Below are 19,030 nucleotides of genomic sequence, written 5' to 3'. Positions count from 1 at the left end.
AAAAAGCATAGAATCTTATAATAATATTTTGCTGGTAGTTTCAACAGATGGAGCCAACAAAGTTTGCGAGGGAAATATTTTTAGTGCAATATAATATTTAATGAGAATATTTTGCTATGACTGCTTAAATATTCAGGTGAGCGATACAGGCCCTCTTGGGCCTCTTGTTTACATTATGAACTTTTGTTGAGGTGATTACATGGTTTTATGAATGAAATTATGCCATATTTAAGAGAATATTAACATGATATTTCTGAAAACAGTACCACCGAGTCAATATAAAACAACAATCTCCACATGATTATGATTCAATTCATTAGGCTGTAGGCAAAAATGGTGTATCTTTATTTGGCTCCTGACCATTGCAACATCAAAGTTTCTTTTTATAAAGTGGAAGGTAGAGAGAAACAATAGAGATATGTTTATATGTACCAGTATTTAGTTTGTTTAATTTTATATTGGCATATATAGAATACTTTTTGTTTGAAACCAAAACCGGGCAGGTCCTTAAATGACCATAGCTGTTAATAGGACGTAAAACTCAAATAAACCAAAACCAAACATATTTTTGTTTAGTAGACTAATATAATTCTGTATACAATTATTTGCAGATGATCCAGGCCAAGCTGGCTGACATGTACACTACCCTGAATGCTTCTAGGTCCTATACCTACAATGTAGCGAGGGCGCTCGACCGAGGGGAGAGACACCCCAGTGTAAGTGTTCCACCACCCACTGGCTCTGTATAATAATTAAAACTCAGGTTTGGTAATTCTAATCTTGATCACATCTGTATAAACTTAATGCTATATTTTGATAACAGTATAACTGAAAATGTTGGTCGTGTTAGAAAAGGATATGATTTTTGAACATGCCTTATATATTATAGGGGAAAATATATGTAAATCCCTACCAACTTTTACAAATACTCCAATATTAATTAAATGTAAAGTTTTGATAGCGAGTCTGAATGGACAAGCAGTTCGTATATGACACTAGTTGTGTATTAAGCCCATAGAACAGCTTTCCTTTCCTATCTGCAAAACTTGCACATCTTTAAATTGGCCATTTAGTATCATAATCTTTTAACATGAAAATTTCAATTGTCTGTAAAGTAAAATAGGAGATAAACATGTATAGCATGCAAGTCTGGATTTTACTTCTCCATTCTGTAGATCAGTTTCATTCTGAACAATAAATGAAAATTTTAGTAAAACTAAGGTTCGACTACTATGAGAAAAACACAGAAATATAACGACCACACAAATAACTCTTTACACAGTATTACATATGTGGTGAACCAGAAAGAAGAGTATAGAGCAGGCAAAATAGTTGTTTAAATGTTCTAAGTGAAGAGTATAAAGAAACAACTGAATAAACAAGAGACTTTCACAAGTATGTTGACATCATGCACCCTGTTGATCTTAACAATAACAGGCCAGATATTATAGTTTGACTGGTATGGTTGACATTGACTAGTAGGGTTGACCTTGACTGGTATGGTTGACCTTGACTGGTACGGTTGACCTTGACTGGTATGATTGACGTTGACTGGTATGGTTGACCTTGATTGGTACGGTTGACCTTGACTGGTATGGCTGACCAGTCAACCTTGACTGGTATGGTTGACCTTGACTGTAACGGTTGACCTTGACTGGTACGGTTGGATGCGAGAATTGATAGATGTTTTGTCTTCAATAGGACTGTGCTGCTGTGATTCTGTACACTGCTGAGGCGGCCACAAAAATGGCACTGGAGGCAATCCAAATTCTGGGTAGGTTAGAATCCCTCATTTCTACACATGGCGTTCATTATTTTGGACTTTAATATTTGACTTTCATATCGGTCTATAGTCAAACCAGCAACAGACATTATAGTATCTTAAATATCTGGTAACCAATAATTACTGATGAGAATAGGAACAATACCGGAGATAAAAGTCCTCAACATAAACAGATTATTGGAATTAAGGAGAGGATTTAAGACCTGCTATTGCAGAATCATGTTGTGGTTTAGACTTTCCAAAGTCAGATATTAATAGAACATGAATATAAGTTGCTCAGTAAATGTTAGAGCTATCAAAATTGTTCATGATTAGCACTCCATATACGTTCTTCTACTTGGTTTCCATTAGCCAACTTGTTTAAAGGAACTTTGATCTGCATGGAATTTAATTCAAGAGCTGAAAGTTTCGCAAATCATTTATAAGAATTATGTTCTGTTTCCAGGTGGTAATGGCTACATCAACGACTATCCTACAGGTAGATTGTTACGCGATGCTAAACTATACGAAATTGGAGCTGGAACTAGTGAGGTTCGCAGACTTGTGATTGCCCGAGCTATAAATGCCCATTACAACTCCTGAAAAAAAAGTGAAGACCCGAGATTGACCGAGACATTGACCGAGACACGTTTTTGTTACTCAAAGATGAAATATTTATATGTATAAGATATTCTGAGCTGGAACCCAGATATTATAAGATTGTAAGACATTTCGATCAATTCACTGTTTGTTGCTCATAATTTTCAGTCTTTATATTCGTCCTACTTAGCCTGTAAAATGTTCCCACACATTTTCAGAAAAGGATTCGGTGTATGAATACTCATCAGTACTTACCAACTTCTATTTATAGCTAATCAGTGTAACTAATCAGTGTTGCATCTCAACAATTTACAAGAAGATGCAGTATTCTGTATTTACAGCTTATCAGTGTTACATCTCAACAATTTACAAGAAGATGCAGTATTCTGTATTTACAGCTAATCAGTGATACATCTCAACAATTGATAAGATCACAGTATACTGTATTTACAGCTAATCAGTGTAACTAATCAGTGTTACTAATCAGTGTTACATCTCAACAATTAATAAGATCACAGTATACTGTATTTACAGCTAATCAGTGTAACTAATCAGTGTAACTAATTAGTGATACATCTCAACAATTTGATAAGAAGATCGCAGTATACTGTATTTACATCTAATCAGTGTTGCATCTTAACAATTTGTAAAATTGTCCTGATGAAGCTTCACCTTTAGAAGCGAAATTAGTTGACCAATTAACTTAAAAACCCACTTAATTGGTGACGCTTGAGTATCTTGTGATTAGGATCTTTCTTTAAATCTCAAAACTTTGTTATTACAGACTCAAGATCACAGAATACTGCATGACATCTGTATCAGGTTTAGTGAAACAGTAATTTGATAATCTCCATCTAATCCAAAATAACAAATTTTCTGGATTAAAGAAACATGCATTACCAGTTTAGACTAGTGAAGCGAAGTATCAGAAGATATGCCACAGTCTTTAGTGAATAGAGTTGGTGTCGGGGTTAGCTAGACTCTGGTGTATATATATATTTCTGTGATACAGTTGTTGTAATAGGTGTTAGAGAGAGTGTGGTGGCAACTTTGATATATTTAATCAATTTGTCTTGATGGCCCCAATATTATACATAGTAGCTGTTAGGTCAGACAGTGTCAGGACAACAGCTAATTATCTCAGGTATTTCTGACACCACTACAGAAAAGTGTCAAAGACAAAATATAGAATATTGTTTTTGTTTAGATTCAGTGAATGTGATTGATAAAAATAATGAAATTCAGTCCTTTATCATGTTGTACATTTAACCTAGTCATGTTGTACATTTAACCTAGTCATCATCAGCTCCTCTGATAAAGAACTAAACAGGCTTATATCTCCCATAACATCTATAGGTTTCCTCACGGCTCAGCCATTGGATACTGGTACAATATATTGGTAAGTATTATGTGGGTTACATGTTGTTAGTCTTTTCCTTGGTTAATGCTGTAAATGAGTTGTAAGTGTCAGCCACACACAAAATGAAATAGCAATGCTTTGGGTTGGAGATTGTAGTCGTCAGTAATAATAAGGGCGTAACGATTGTTACGGGAGAAAAAGCGTAAGGTCCCTGAACTACTGACAAAGGTAATGAGAATTGTCCAATGGAAGAAGTCTCAATATTATCAAAACAAAATGTGTTGCTCTGTTATTTGTAAAAAAAAGTAACAAGTACATGAATCTTTTATAAAAAAAAATCAGAAACACATAGATCTGTAAAGCAACTGTGCTTTCATTATCAATCTTTAGATGCTGTATACATAGCTACACAGATACACGTTATAATGTCATTAATAAAATAGATAATGATAGTCCTAATGCTTTACAGATCTATGTGTTTCTGATTTTTCAAAACTTTTCATATATTTAATGGACAATGAGAACATAGGGTTTTCATATATATATTTGTATGTACAATTTTTCTTCAAGATTTTGTTTTGCTGTGCATTGATACATTGTCTTTTACATATCAGATTTGATAATGTCAGGATCAAAGGTTGATGGTGATCTGCATTTGTGATCATGTTTTAATACAGTAAGAACTCCAGGAGAGTAATTAGTTCTCGGAACAATAAAATATGTTGACAAAGACCCCCAGGGGACTTACGGCATCAGTATAGGCTAAGGAATCAGTATAGGCTAAGGAATCAGTATAGGCTAAATTTGATAGAGTTTAATGACGATGAGATGATTCTTTGACCCGGGAATCACAACATTTATCATGCTCATACTGTGCATGTCTTACGGTATTTTAATTCCAATGAATTACACAGTATGATGTATTTTAATTCAATACAGTGATATTTTTTCCATTCCAAATAGGAAATGATGTCATTTAAAGTGATCACGATAATAAAACATAAAATTACTTGTAAATTGTGTTATTGTTGTTATTGTAAGGTCTCATAAACTCAGCTTTGTTACCCTTGAGAACAGTATTCAGTGTAGATCATCAGCTTCTCTAAAGGGATATTATAATGTTGCAAAAAACACGATGCATTGTTCGTGTGATTAAACATGTTTATGCTGGTGATGTTCAAGGCTGGGAAAGTACTTTATGACACCAATATTTATTAGATCCTTTACAAGAGCTTTTAATGTTTTATTATTTTGTCAGTTTCTCTCCACTGACCAGCATATGTGGGAGCCAGGTAAATGGTCAGTCCTACCTCTATGATGACCGATGTTTTGTATTTTGTAGTAGCCAGGTGAATGGTCAGTTCTACGTCTATGATGACCAATGATTTGTATGGTGTAGTAACCAGGTGAATGGTCAGTTCTACATCTATAATGACCAGTGTTTTGTATGGTGTAGAGTAATTGGTCACTCATAGGACTCTTGACCAACACTCATGATGACCAACATAATATTATGTATCCTGTGGTTGCCTGATAAATGCATGGCCAGTCCCACATCTCAGGGCCATCCCTTAAAATGACCAACATAGTGCAAATGTTGCCAGCTAGTGAGTGGTCAGTCCTATATTGCTTGACCATTTCTTGTGACGACCAGCATCTGTACAAAGTTTGCCAGGGCTGGTAAGTGGTCAATCCTATATTGCTTGACCATTTCTTGTGATGACCAGTATCTGTACAAAGCTTGCCAGGGCTGGTGAGTGGTCAATCCTGTATTACTTGACCATTAGTTGTGATGACCAGCATCTGTACAAGGGTTGCCAGGGCTGGTGAGAGGTCAATCCTATATTGCTTGACCATTACTTTTGATGACCAGTATCTGTACAAAGGTTGCCAGGGCTGGTGAGTGGTCAATCCTATATTGCTTGACCATTACTTGTGATGACCAGTATCTGTACAAAGGTTGCCAGGGCTGGTGAGTGGGCAATCCTGTATTACTTGACCATTAGTTGTGATGACCAGCAGCTGTACAAGGGTTGCCAGGGTTGGTGAGAGGTCAATCCTATATTGTTTGACCATTACTTGTGATGACCAGCATCTGTATGCTGTGGTTGCCTGTTAAGTCTGATCCAGCTAGTTGTGGGACGTCGGCTCCAAACATGGACAGAGACACATGGGTACACGTCAGTCTCCATTTCTTCAGTAGAAACTCTATACTTCTATCAGAGCTGCAACAGAAACACATTGTACAGGTTTGTAATCTGATAAAATAATGAAATGTAGTATTTCCAAATATATCAAGAAATGTGCTGATACTGAATCTCATCTGAGTTCAACCATAGATTACATTGTTTATAAAATAAATATACACATATTATATCAGCAGCTACACAGTCATCTGTCCGGTTCATAAATCATCCATAAAACTTTGTCAAATGTGAAAACTACAGTAATTGGGAAAATCAAAATTTCTTTAAATCTTCTGCAAGTTCATAACAGGTAATATATTTATAAAACGTCTAAATCACTACATTGTTTTGTTTTTGGGTTTTTTGTTTCTTTTCTCTTTTTTTCTTTTCTACAAATCTAGGAAAACGATATGATGTCCATTTACACAAGTGCTACTCTATAGATTATATAGATAAACAGAATAGTGTCTTATAAGACAGATTCTACTCTACTGAGTTATCTTGGTAGACAAAGTGGTGTCCATTTTATACAGGTTCTACTCTACTGAGGTATCTAGGTAGACAAAATGGTGTCCATTTTATACAGGATCTACTCTACTGAGGTATCTAGGTAGACAAAATGGTGTCCTTTTTATCTACACTACTGAGGTATCTAGGTAGACAAAATGGTGTCCTTTTTAGCTTGCCTATTCGAAGAATAGGGGGGCTAATGCAGTCACCCCGGCGTCGGCTTCGGCGTCCCATCTTCCGAGGTTAAAGTATTGGTGCACGTTTTTTCCAGACAGTGTTAGATCATCACACTCAATACACAGTTGTCTATTATGAGTTTAAGTCATTCATATCTAGTGTAAGCAATGTGCTGGACCATATTTTCATATCTTATGGCCCAAAAACACCTTAATTGGACTTAGTTAAATTTGAGGTTAAAGTTTTTGGGCAAGTTTTTTTGTGAAATGTTGGACAACCACCATCATAGGCTGTTGTCTGTTATAAGGTTGAAGCATTTATATGCAGTGTTAGCAATGTTCTGGGCAATATTTTCATATTTTATAGCCCAAAAACAGCTTAATTGGACTTAGTTAATTTTGAGGTTAAAGGTTTTGGGCAAGTTTTTTCCAGACAGTGTTGGATCATCACACTCAATACACAGTTGTCTATTATGAGTTTAAGGCATTTATATCGAGTGTAAGCAATGTGCTGGACCATATTTTCATATTTTATGGCCCAAAAACAGCTTTATTGCACTTTGTTAATTGCTTAACAATCACTTCACATAGATGTTTCTACACATTTAACAGTCCTTGAAATATCCTGGTGGTAAGTGAGGTGGCAAATAAAACGACGTTTTACTATACATGTGTTTCTATTGATAGTTGCAGTATTATAACAACATACATAGGTGAGCTATGCTGTTCTCCGACAGCTCTTGTTATACACGATCACCGAGGTATTTACCTCCATTTTATACAAGTTCTACTCTACTGAGGTATTTACCTCCATTTTATACAAGTTCTACTCTACAGATGTGTGCCGCAGTATTGTACCAAAATGTTTACCTTCGTTGTTGATAGGTACTCCAGAATTCAGCTTTCTTGTTTTTCTTTAGAAGAAAAGCAACAGTCACAAGTATGTCTTCAAAATCTGAAATCATAAATATGGTTTATTGTTAAATCAATGTTGAACACATCTTATTACAAAAAAGATGTCAGTGAAATTTGCATGATTTGTTCGGTAAGAAATCTCAAAGTTGTTTTCAAACATATTGCTGTAACACATGTATAGAGTAACTTATGTAAGATTTGCTGTAAAACAAGTACAGTGTACCAAATCCTTGTTATTAGGTAGCTCCGGACATATTTCAGTGCTACAAGCCTAAGTCCTTCAATAAAATGATTCAAGAAATAAGTACATAATTCACACACTCTATCACATTGTTCAGACAGCAATATTTTGTCTGAGCAGCATTAATATGTAATAAAAAGAAAAATCTATGGTTTTCCTGTAGAATACCATATATTTTCACCACTGCTTTATGCTTGTAAAACATATCAGTGTATTTCATGTGAAATAATATATGCTTTTCAATGGAAAAGCATTAAATATATATCCTGTAAATATTTAACTTTAATGTAGAAATTAAAACTGCATTTATATAAAACAAATCATGGTCGTGGGACGAAAAACATAGTACATCAACATTCTGTACTTGATTCTGGTCCAAACTCTATAGGAGTATCGGATATTTAACGTTTATACTGACTTTAAACTCCATTAGAACAAATGTATATATATATGATGAGAAGAATCATGTAGACTATTTTTTGTTGTACCTTTGGTATCATAGAAGCAATCTGAGCCTAGTATGAAGTCCACCTTGGGTAGGTCCAACAAGCTTTGCTCAAACAGTCCCCAGGTCAGGCCAATAACTTGTACATCAGACAGTCCATTGGCCATGCAAGAAGCCCGGCAGTTATCCAAGCACTGTGGCTGGTGAGCACTGTCACTGAGGGTCACGCGGGCATCACACTTAGCTGCCACTATCCCAGGAAGGGCAGTGCCCGCTCCTATCTGGTAAACAAATCAATTCCCTATTCCCATATTGATTTGAGTCAACCACACAAATGAAAGAAACTTGTTTAGGGAAGTTATGTAGCTAAAACTTTACAAACTTATACCAATATAAAACTTCTTTTCACAAATAATAATGTCAATAGATTTCCAACGAGCCTGTGTCAGGTGTGTTTCCCTTGAGGGATCAGTCTTAATACAATGATTTATTTTGGAAAGAGGATATGTAGGAAACCATTTAAAATATGCTGATGTAAATAGAACTTAATCCAGTATTTATTTTGAGGTCAGTATCATTAATAGAATACATTCAGTTGATAGTTAAACCTGCACATTAAGGTACCAATTACTTAGATGAATTCCTCACGTTAAAGTCAAATTGGTTTAATGGTCAAGGTGTATGTCAGGTAATAATGGATACATGATTGTTGTGTTGCCAGAAATAATCCATTACAACTGGTTACTTAGTAGTATAAAACCTGCAGCATTATGTTATTATGATCAATGAAATGTAATACCTCTAATACTGTTGTTCCTCTGATCCGTTCTCTGTGGGTCAACACATACTGTGCCAACACAGGAGCACAGGGCCACGTGTACATTCCATAGCTCTGCTCCAGTACCTGAAACAACACACCCTTTTTTCAGCTGTTTTGGCACAGAATTTTTTTATGCCTTAAAATCTGTCCCAATTAAGCCTTAGACTGACTCGACATTTAACCCCTTGTTGTGACAATGACCTTGTTGTGACACTATAGAGAAGCCAGAATTGAGATTATTATACATCACATCATCTGTGTATTTTGTAGCGTTCCATAAAAATAAGAGGCTTTAAATGAGCCTTTATCACTTGCCTGTTATTCATTTCACAACTGTGACCTTCACAGAGGATCAATGTCAAATTTATCTAAATGGGCAAAGTGTCATTACTCTATGCATTATGGGTCTTTGTATGGACATTTTATAACTCCAAACTGAATTAATCTTTGTTGTAATGTCCGCTAATTTACAGCACTTTATACCATTAAGCTACAGGACAATAAACATGAACCAAACACATTTGAACCCTGTGAACTTGAAAGTGGATCAAAGTCGTTAACTAGGAACAAAATTGATAGCCCTTCGTTCCAGCATATTACTGAACAAATATCATCACCCTATAGGCATTGGGTTATTCAAAAATCTTTCAATGGTTTTAACACATTTGACTCCTGTCATCTGTGGACTTGGAAATTCTTTTGAACTAAATTCATAGACATCTTTGATACAGCATACTTCAGGCCAAATATCATAACCATATACATGTATAGGACTCGTTTTGTCGTACTGAAGGAAGTTCCATAAAAGATTTTACAAAAGTGATCTTAGTAAACCTTGAAAGTAGGCCAAGGTCATTTATTTGAATAAACTTGATAGCCCTTCATCTCACTAATTAAGCTACTTAAATTATCTCTTAACATTTTCTTCAGGTTTCATAATCCATTCTTACCAACCTGAAGAAAATGTTTAGAAATATCCGAACAAAGTAGGGACAAGATATTGTCAAAGATGTGCAGAAATTAGAGAGCCTAGAAAAGAAATTAGTGAGACATCGAAATCACCTTGTGTTTACACTGAGATGTAGAGACTTACATGTAACACCTGCAAGTCTGAATATTAGGTGCCCAGTCAACACAATAAATGCTAGATATATCATCAAGAAAGCACAGAAAGATCTATTGAAAGAGAGAATACGGGTTGTAAACAACAAAATAGACGCATACAAGCATGAGGAAACAGCACTCACCAAAACACTGACCCAACACTTATCGAGTGACACTGTAGGGGATATGAACAAACACATGAAGGGTGAACGAGCGCTCGACACAACTAAACAACGCCACTAATTAAACCGTGTTGTAGAGAAATCAACACAAAACAACACCAACACAGATGCAGCTCTGAATGATTCTATGCTAAACAAGAGGACCAGAGGGCCTGTATCGCTCACCTGAATATCTTTAAAACAATTGGTATGAAGTAAAGATATAGCACTCCATGGTAGATGCTGTAAGTACATATGAAATTTCAAAGAGATCCATCCAGTACTTGAGATATAACAAATTTCAAACAGAGCTAACCTATATACATTTATTTTATGAATGTTCAAGGATAATCAAACTTCGAAAGGAGTTAGAGAAGTGGTTTCTCGATAAAACCATGTTCAATTTTAGTATATCGCCAATATCGATACTGCTAGGGCTTCATGGTCGCCATAATGGTATGATTAATATGATGTCGCTGCTTTTTAAGCAATATGTCTATCACTGTAGAATTAAGAAAATTTATGTGTGTTTTGAAGTCTTAAAATCACACATATGTCAATACTATGAGGTAGAAAAGATTGTGTATAAATCAAGAAATGAATACACAAAATTCCTTACAAGGTGGGGGGGACGGCATGCCTTATCCGAAAGGGAGGAACAAAGTAAAATATAAACAAAGTCTTTGTCGGTACGGTAATGAATATTGCACTGATGATGGAAATTGGTCTTGCTGTATGTCTATTCGTCTAAGTGTTGACTTATCTATAGCAAAAGCTAAGCTAAAAATTAACTTTAATATGGGCGCTGCTAAAAAAACTTGGAAGAAACTAGGTGAACAAATTGCTTCAAAATGAACTTGCATATTTTATTCTGAAACTATTGTGTTTAGATCCAACTAAATCACCGATGAAGGTGGAGGTATGTGAGGGCATGTTAATAAATATGTATATTTTAAAAAAAAATATCGGTGCAGAGTGTAATTTCTGATGTTCCCAAATTAAGCAGTGCTCATGTTGAACTCAAGCATGTATATAATCCTATGGGTATTGTAATGTAATGAATTGTTATGTAATGTAATGTTTTGTCTCTGGTCTTAATGTAATTGTTCACATGAAAATCAATAAAAAAAATGAAATGTAAAAAAATAAAAAAATAAAACAGAGCCCAATTACCTTTATGTCCCTAGGGGGGGTCATACCCACCGTTTATACAAAATTGAGTCCCCTTGGCCAAAGGATGCTCCAGACTGAATAAGGATAAAATCCCTTAATCACGATGGTCGAAGAAGGATTTTAAAGGTTTTACCTATATTTCTCCTATTGGACCCCGCCCTTCTGCCCCCTGGGAGACCACACCCACTGCTTATACAAAATTGAGTCCCCTTGGCCCAAGGATGCTCCAGACTAAATTAGGATAAAATCCCTTAATCCCTATGGTAGAAGAAGAATTTTGAAGGTTTTACCTCTATTTCCCCTATTGGACCCCGCCCCTCTGCCCCCAGGGGGGACACACCCACCATTTATACAAAATTGAGTCCCCTTCACCTAAGGATGCTCCAGACCAAATTTTGTCAAAATCTACTTGGCCGTTCAGGATTAGTAGCGTTTTAAAGGAAAAGTTGACTGACGGACGGACGACGGACGCTGCGGTATGGCATAAGCTCACCATGGTCCTTCGGACCCGGTGAGCTAAAAAATGTAGTGAGAAAACGTTACTCGCTAAGGGTATGAACTATGCTATTGTTCCCGATAAATCCCAGGTGATGATTTTGTTAAAGCCACAGAACAAGCAAATAAGAAACTTAGCTATGCTGAGGCTGACCAACTGAGATCCCAGGTGATGGGGGTTTTGAAATCCACAAAATTACCAACAAGTAATATGATGAAAGAAGAACGGGTCGCACTCCAAAAATTAGGCAGAGACAAATCCATTACCATACTACCAGCTGACAAAGGTAAGGCAACAGTTGTCATGGACACTGACAATTATGAGGTCAAGGTCATAACAATGCTACAGGATAACAAGACATATGAACAGCTGCAGACCAATCCAGCTCAAAAGTTTAAAAGACTCATAGCCATCCTGTCAAAATTAAAACAAGAGAGCAATATTACCAAAGGCCAACTCGGATATCTGTATCCCACAGCAGAGAATTGATCACTCCTAGAATATACTGTACACCAAATCTTCACAAGCAGGGAAACCCACTGAGTCCTAATGTGGACTACACTGAATCAATTGGTTACAATGTTTCCAGATCACTAGCAGACATTCTTGGATCGCTAGTGGGTAAATCGGAACACCATCAGGATTCAGGAAGATGAAGAATTCATTTCACATGATGTTGTCTCTCTCTTTACCAACACATCCATTGACGATGCACTTAGAATCATTCGGAAACGCTTAGAATTAGACAGATTGGACTTTGTTCTGACAACAACATATTTTAGTTTCCGAAACAACTTCTATCAACAATGCTTCGGAACTGCTATGGGAAGTCCAGTGTCTCCCATTGGGGCTTATTTGTTCATGGAACATCTGGAGCAAGAAGCTATAGCCACTGCCCCAATAGAATGCAAGCCTAGCTTATGGAAACGATATGTTGACAATATACTTGAGATAATCAAGAAGGGGTCACAGAAGGATTTGACCACACATATCAACACCATAGATGCCATTAACAACATCAAATGTACATGTGAGGAAGAAACCAACGGCACAATGACCTTCCTAGACACTCTACTGGTTAAGAAAGAAGACGGAACCGTGAAGGTATTGGTCTATAGAAAAAAGACCTATACGGACCAATACCTGAACTTCAAATCTCACCATGCTTTGCACTAGAAGTTAGGCGTCGTACGCACATTGCTCAACAGATGTGATACAATAGTCACAGAACAACAAGACAAAATACAAGAACAGAGTCACATCGCTAGGGCAATGAGTAATATTATCCTAGTAAACCCTAAGGATAAAACACTTAAAGAAAACGTCGCAGAATGTGTATACAAAATTAAATGCAAAGACTATGACACGTCGTATATTTAAGAGCCTGGAAGGCGATTTGGGGTCCGCCTTGGTGAACACTGTAAAGATATGAAACCCAAGAAGGTAGGAAATTCACCAGATCACAAAGGAAGCAGTCGGAGTCCAAGATGAATAAATCGGCAATCACAGACCATGTCTTACAGAAAAACCATGTGATTGACTGGGATAACTTTAAAGTATTGGACAAAGAGAGCAATCTGTTCAAGCGTCAGATAAAGGAAGCCATCTGGATACGCCACAGTTGGCCACTTCTAAATCGAGATTAGGGGGCTCAAAGACCTTCGCACATCTATGACCAAGTAGTAAACAAAGCGTAGCTGAATCGAGTCATTTCGGTACATACATAACAGCTATTGTACTTACAGCATAGCCGATTCAACATCGATTTTGTGGACAACTCGTACACATTTTATACCTTTGTGTGTATAGGCTTCACTGATCATTCGTCTGATTAAGATGACAGTGTACATATCGTACTAGTCATCAAAATGTCACATAGAAAATCATATTGGTTGTGCAAAAAGAACTTTCCATAAAACTCAAATTATCATCACCATGCCCATAATTATTCAGATAAAGTTGGATGCATTAGGCCTACCTCTGGAATCGAAACTGTTATTCGTTCATCATTTGATGTGTCAAAGAAGGTAAACGTCTTTTGAGATGACGAGTGTCCATCGCATGACATGTTCTTAAAATAGTACTAAATTGAATTGATCATTAATAACAATCTAGCCTTGTTTCTTTGTTTACGTCGCCATTTTCTTTTTGCCTCACCAAATCTATATGTATGAATAGAGTTGATTGGTTTATTTCGTGGATGCGACCAATGAGAAACGTCGTTAGAATACTTCAGACTAAAAAGACTCAAAGGCTACTGAAGTCATCAGGGTGTAAAAGGATGCTGAGAGGTAAGGGTTAACGTTGTGTGCCGTAAATTAGTAAAGAATTGTTTTGTAACTGGTATCATGTCAATCTGTCCCCAAGTGTTAATCACGTGAATTTGCTAATTAATATCTGGACATGACAATGAGCATCGATGATCTGATGATTGCCAATGAATATAACATTAGTGTGTGCTAATGTTACTTGAGGCTCACTGTATAACTCATAAGTCACAGGCCTACTCAAGATCACAATTAAAAATCGGAACCAGTTATGTGATGTATTGAACTTATTGAAATGGTGCAAAGGAATGTGTGTTCAGTCAATAATTTCAGACAGCATCAAATATTAAATTAATTATAATTAGCTACATTTTGCTGCATTGTAAAGATGACGGTAAACCATGAAATGCATATATGATTATATTAAATTCTTATTAAAAAATATATTTATTGTAGGTACATCCATTTTGACTAGGTTAGATAAATCCTGGAGACTTTTGAGGATGTCATCAGATAGTATGGTATGGTTTAAAATTGAAACTAAATAAGTTGGCCATGACCTGTCAACCACATGTATGATGTCATATTACATGTTATAAGTTATCTCATAAAGTATATAAGATATCTTATATAATTTGGTTAAGTACTGGATCAATATTGCTCCATGAATAAATGACAACTTGGCTTGCCATATCTTATATATTTTATAAGATATCTTATAAATTATATAAGATATCTTTTAAAAGATATAAGATATCTCATAAACTTAAAATAAGATATCTTATATGTTTATAAGATATCTTATATGTTCATTAGATATCTTATATGTTCATTAGATATCTTATATAATTTGGTTAAGTACTGGATCAATATTGCTCCATGAATAAATAAAATAAGATATCTTATATGTTTATAAGATATCTTATATGTTCGTTAGATAGCTTATATAATTTATAAGATATCTTATAAGATATTTAAGATATCTAATATAATTTGGTTAAGTACTGGATCAACATTGCTCCATGAATAAATGACAACTTGGCTTGCCATATATAAATATATGAGCGAGTGCCAAAAGTATATAATTCAAGTGTTTCAGAATCCATGTATTTCCTTAAGGTTGGTAAGCACATGTATAGGTATGTTTAGCACAGCCCGTGAAATGTTTATGAATGAAGTTTCAATAATTAGTACAATATGCACTCCGTCACCTTCATCAACACAGATTTAACTGCTGGTTTTACCATTTGAACATGTATACATAATATATTACTCAAGCAACTGGTGTTTATTATTTCAATAATATCAAAGTACTAAATGTCACATCATCCTTCGGAGACTAAGCCCTTCAGTTCACATTGACGTACATGAGTCCTATACTGGATACTGATTTCTGATATGTTTCAGAAACCAGTCGAGGAATCCATCACAAAGAAGCTGACAGAGAGACTAGCCCCACAGCACCTGGAAGTGATCAATGAAAGCTACATGCACAATGTTCCTAAAGGTAGCTGTGTTAGGTACACCAAGTCATTAAAGTCCTCCATTGTGTTCAGTGGATATTGTTTAGGTCATTATGCCGTTTCATCTGCCTTCAGAATGACAAGGAATGTATGTAATGTAGATAAGGAAACAGCTATTCAGATTACACTAGTCCCACTTGAAGTGGGGGGTTTGGTACCTAAATTAAACAGCAGTCTGTTCCCACATGAATTGGGAAAATATAACAATGTTATTATTGAAAGATATTCCTTCTTTTTTCTTCTTCTTTTTTTTTTTGAGAAAATGAAGAACTTTTCTTGCTAGGGGAAGGAGCCTGTTATAAATCAGCCATAAAACTAAGCTGAAATGATACCAACAATTTAATAACAATTATCTAATTGTTGGCGTCCTTTTTTTTTTGAGAAACACAGTCCAGATGTATTAGTTTGCAAACGACTTTTGAAAGTGCAGATGCAAAGTAACGAAGAACTATAATATTAGGTGAAAAGTTTCTCTTTCTGTTGTAATTTCTCCAGAAAATCAGAACAATTTTAAAAGGTTTCAAAACTGTTGATGAATACCACTTTAAAGTTTGTTTGGTTAAAAAAGAAAAGTCAATTTCTGACAACATTCATTCTATAACTATCTATTATTTATTATAAGATAATACACCCTCTAGCTCTGAAAATAGGAAGTGAGATGAAGGAGGCTGTGGTTTTTATTGAAACACTTAGCGCTATACTATTTTGATGACATCATGTTGGGGTTATTACATACATTTGTTGAGAACCTGTATTTGATTTGTGTTTGGACTGATCTACTTGCTGTAACTTTATAAAGAGCAGTAACTAAATATCTTGTCTCCATCACACAGGGTTGTTCCCTTTATTATTTCACCTAAATGCGATACAGTTTATGTAACAGGTTATAACAGGAATGATTTGCTTTCTGTTTGTCACAATCTACATTTTATAGCTACATCATACGTAATGATGTTTACTTCTATTCTTCAGGATCTGAGACTCATTTCAAGGTGGTGGTTATATCTGACAAATTTCAAAGTGTTGCCTTGATAAAGGTAAGTAAAATTACCCTACATTATCTGTAGCATTTATTCCTCTATTGTCAAACAAAATGAAATGTTGTACAGGATAATTAAATGTTCTCCCTATACCTGACCGAGGTGTCCATATTGTACCTGGTAGAGTCGGTACACTTTACCAACACTTGTTGGAAAGTAGGATCTGTGGATAGCATTGAAGTCACGAAGATTTGCCAGGAACAGGTAGTTTTTGAGACAAAGTGTTTATCTAGAGTTATGAAATCCAAGTTTGCAATCTTGGTCTGACATTTTGCCTTCTATTGAAAAACAACAGCGTGCTGTCTATCAACTAATAGACATCATAATTCATAATACATGTGCAATAGTTTAAGTATATTACTAATCTCTATTGTAGTGTCAGCATTGATCGTACATTTTTGTGAAGGTAAATTGATAAACTATAGGAGATAAAACCATTCACTGTCTCATGTGACTGAAATATCAATCCTGAGAACATTAGTGTGACCTCGTCAGTTTATGTTTTCAATTTGTTGCTCAGTCAAGTTTACACGCATTTAATTAGGCTACTGCCTTCTGATATTTGAAGAAACTATCAGGTTTTAAAGAAAATTGCTTGGTATACTTTCTACTGAGTTAACTTACCCAAGGTTTATGTTGAGTGAAATTTACACATACTTAATGAGGTAATGTTATTTCAAAAATATTTCTGACCATTAATGGGGCTGTCATGATCTGATTAGCTGATATTTCCAGATGATTTTTGGAACAAATTATCAGGCTGTGGTAATTTTCTTAGGCCCTTGCTCAAATCAAATTCTGAGATATTTAATGAGCCTGCTGTGATCTGCTCAATAATAGAAAGACGAATATATTGCATTATATTCATTCACCATGGGAAACTTTAATTCAGCCATCATTCCACCTAAATTGGTCAAAATCTTTCATTATCAGGGAGTCTCAATAGCTGTATGTTACGTTTCAGAGACATAGAATGGTGAACGAAGTTTTACAAGAGGAACTGAATTCCGGAGTTCATGCACTGTCCATTTTGGTTTGTATATATCTATTGTTGTTCATACAATACCAGTACATAAAGACAAACTATGTTTTTTTCTGTCATTCACACAGTAAATTACTGCCTGTTCACAACATCTGATGGCCGCACTAAATATTCTAATATCCTCTGTCAAAGTGCACTCTCTCATTTCTGTTATAATTTTTTCAGGCTAAGACCCCTCAGCAGTGGGAAGACTCAGCACAGAATGTAGGGAAGTCCCCTCCGTGTAGAGGGGGAGCAGGTCTCTGAGTGTTAGTCCTACGTCTTTCTGTTGTTCTAACTGTTCCAGTCCAGACAGACTATGAGAAATGGACCTGTTTCTCACAAACTGATTAAACATCATGTCTATCACTAGATGGTTCCAGTCCTGACAGACTATGAGAAATGGACGTGTTTCTCACTAACTGACTAAACATCATGTCACTGGATGGTTTCCATTTACCGTAGGACAATATTGGTCCAAGGGAAGTGCTTCTGTTCCGAGGAAAGAACATATTTTTCCTTTGCATACTGGACTGTAAAACTAAATCTTTGTTACCCGGACCTGGAAATCTCACTTATAAGACCAGGAATGACATCTCATAATGGTTACGATTAATCTTCGTTTTATGTAATAGACTTTAGATTGAACACTCCTATTTTATAGCATCAAACAACATCTATGAAATAATGAAATTAAGATAATATATCAATTGTTTGAAAATGTTTGTGAAAGGACATTACATGCTAACACACAGTTTTCCATGGCATTATTGTGTGACTTCACAAAACTGATGGCTCCAACATTGAATGTACCATTGTAAGGAAGCTCTTGTGGTTTCCTCCAAGAAGTACATACAGTCGTGTTGTAGCACTGGTAGTAGCCAGTATACAGCACTAACACAAGAAGACCTGGATAAGTTAAAAGTCTATATCAGGGAGAAAACATATATGTGGTGTGTTGGACTTGTGATTTTGAAATAGTTGGGATCTGTAATATTGTTTGACTGCAAATTAATTCACATTGCCACAAAATAGAAAAAAACAGCCATCCAACAATGATGTTTACCTAGTTCACCACACTCAAAAAATTCATGATTGCAGGATTTTTTTATGTGGAAATCAGAATTTCCTCTACTGGAATACCATGTGACATAAATGTTTGTTTGAATGAAAGAAAGTGTGTGTATGCAAAAATGTTTTTTTATGTTTGTTGAAACAAAATTAAAATGT

General features: G+C 35.6%; 3 protein-coding genes across 6 annotated transcripts in view; 2 read left to right on the top strand and 1 right to left on the bottom strand.

Moving 5' to 3' along the window:
- Positions 1-4,734, top strand: part of LOC110458075 (isovaleryl-CoA dehydrogenase, mitochondrial-like) — a 20,683-nt gene extending 15,949 nt beyond the window's left edge. For both annotated transcript variants that reach the window (XM_021509639.1, XM_021509640.1), the window contains exons 10-12: positions 612-716; positions 1,702-1,774; positions 2,229-4,734. In XM_021509639.1, the coding sequence (XP_021365314.1) occupies positions 612-716; positions 1,702-1,774; positions 2,229-2,365 (315 nt within the window). In that variant the 3' untranslated portion in view covers positions 2,366-4,734. The remainder of the gene's footprint in view (positions 1-611; positions 717-1,701; positions 1,775-2,228) is intronic.
- LOC110458076 (methyltransferase-like protein 23) lies at positions 2,549-14,110 on the bottom strand. 3 transcript variants are annotated; one of them, XM_021509642.1, is made up of 6 exons: positions 13,928-14,110; positions 8,995-9,099; positions 8,239-8,476; positions 7,465-7,549; positions 5,782-5,947; positions 2,549-5,562 (listed from the first exon to the last, which is right to left on the bottom strand). In XM_021509642.1, the coding sequence occupies exons 1-5, from the start codon at positions 14,015-14,017 to the stop codon at positions 5,782-5,784; spliced, it is 684 nt and encodes a 227-aa protein (XP_021365317.1). In that variant the 5' UTR covers positions 14,018-14,110; the 3' UTR covers positions 2,549-5,562. The 3 variants fall into 3 exon arrangements, with proteins under 3 accessions (XP_021365317.1, XP_021365316.1, XP_021365318.1); XM_021509641.1 differs by having other exon boundaries at positions 2,549-5,947; XM_021509643.1 differs by lacking the exon at positions 13,928-14,110 and adding an exon at positions 10,263-10,283 and having other exon boundaries at positions 2,549-5,947.
- Positions 14,111-14,142: 32 nt separating this feature from the next.
- Positions 14,143-19,022, top strand: LOC110458078 (bolA-like protein DDB_G0274169). Its single transcript, XM_021509644.1, has 6 exons — positions 14,143-14,240; positions 14,673-14,737; positions 15,624-15,723; positions 16,712-16,776; positions 17,744-17,812; positions 17,987-19,022. Exons 1-6 carry the CDS (start codon positions 14,150-14,152, stop codon positions 18,065-18,067), a joined length of 471 nt encoding a protein of 156 aa, XP_021365319.1. The 5' UTR covers positions 14,143-14,149; the 3' UTR covers positions 18,068-19,022.
- Positions 19,023-19,030: the final 8 nt, after the last annotated feature.

Source organism: Mizuhopecten yessoensis, unplaced genomic scaffold (assembly GCF_002113885.1).
Source record: "Mizuhopecten yessoensis strain PY_sf001 unplaced genomic scaffold, ASM211388v2 scaffold9425, whole genome shotgun sequence".
Lineage (NCBI taxonomy): Eukaryota > Metazoa > Mollusca > Bivalvia > Pectinida > Pectinidae > Mizuhopecten > Mizuhopecten yessoensis.
This window is presented reverse-complemented; position numbering and strand designations above follow the sequence as displayed.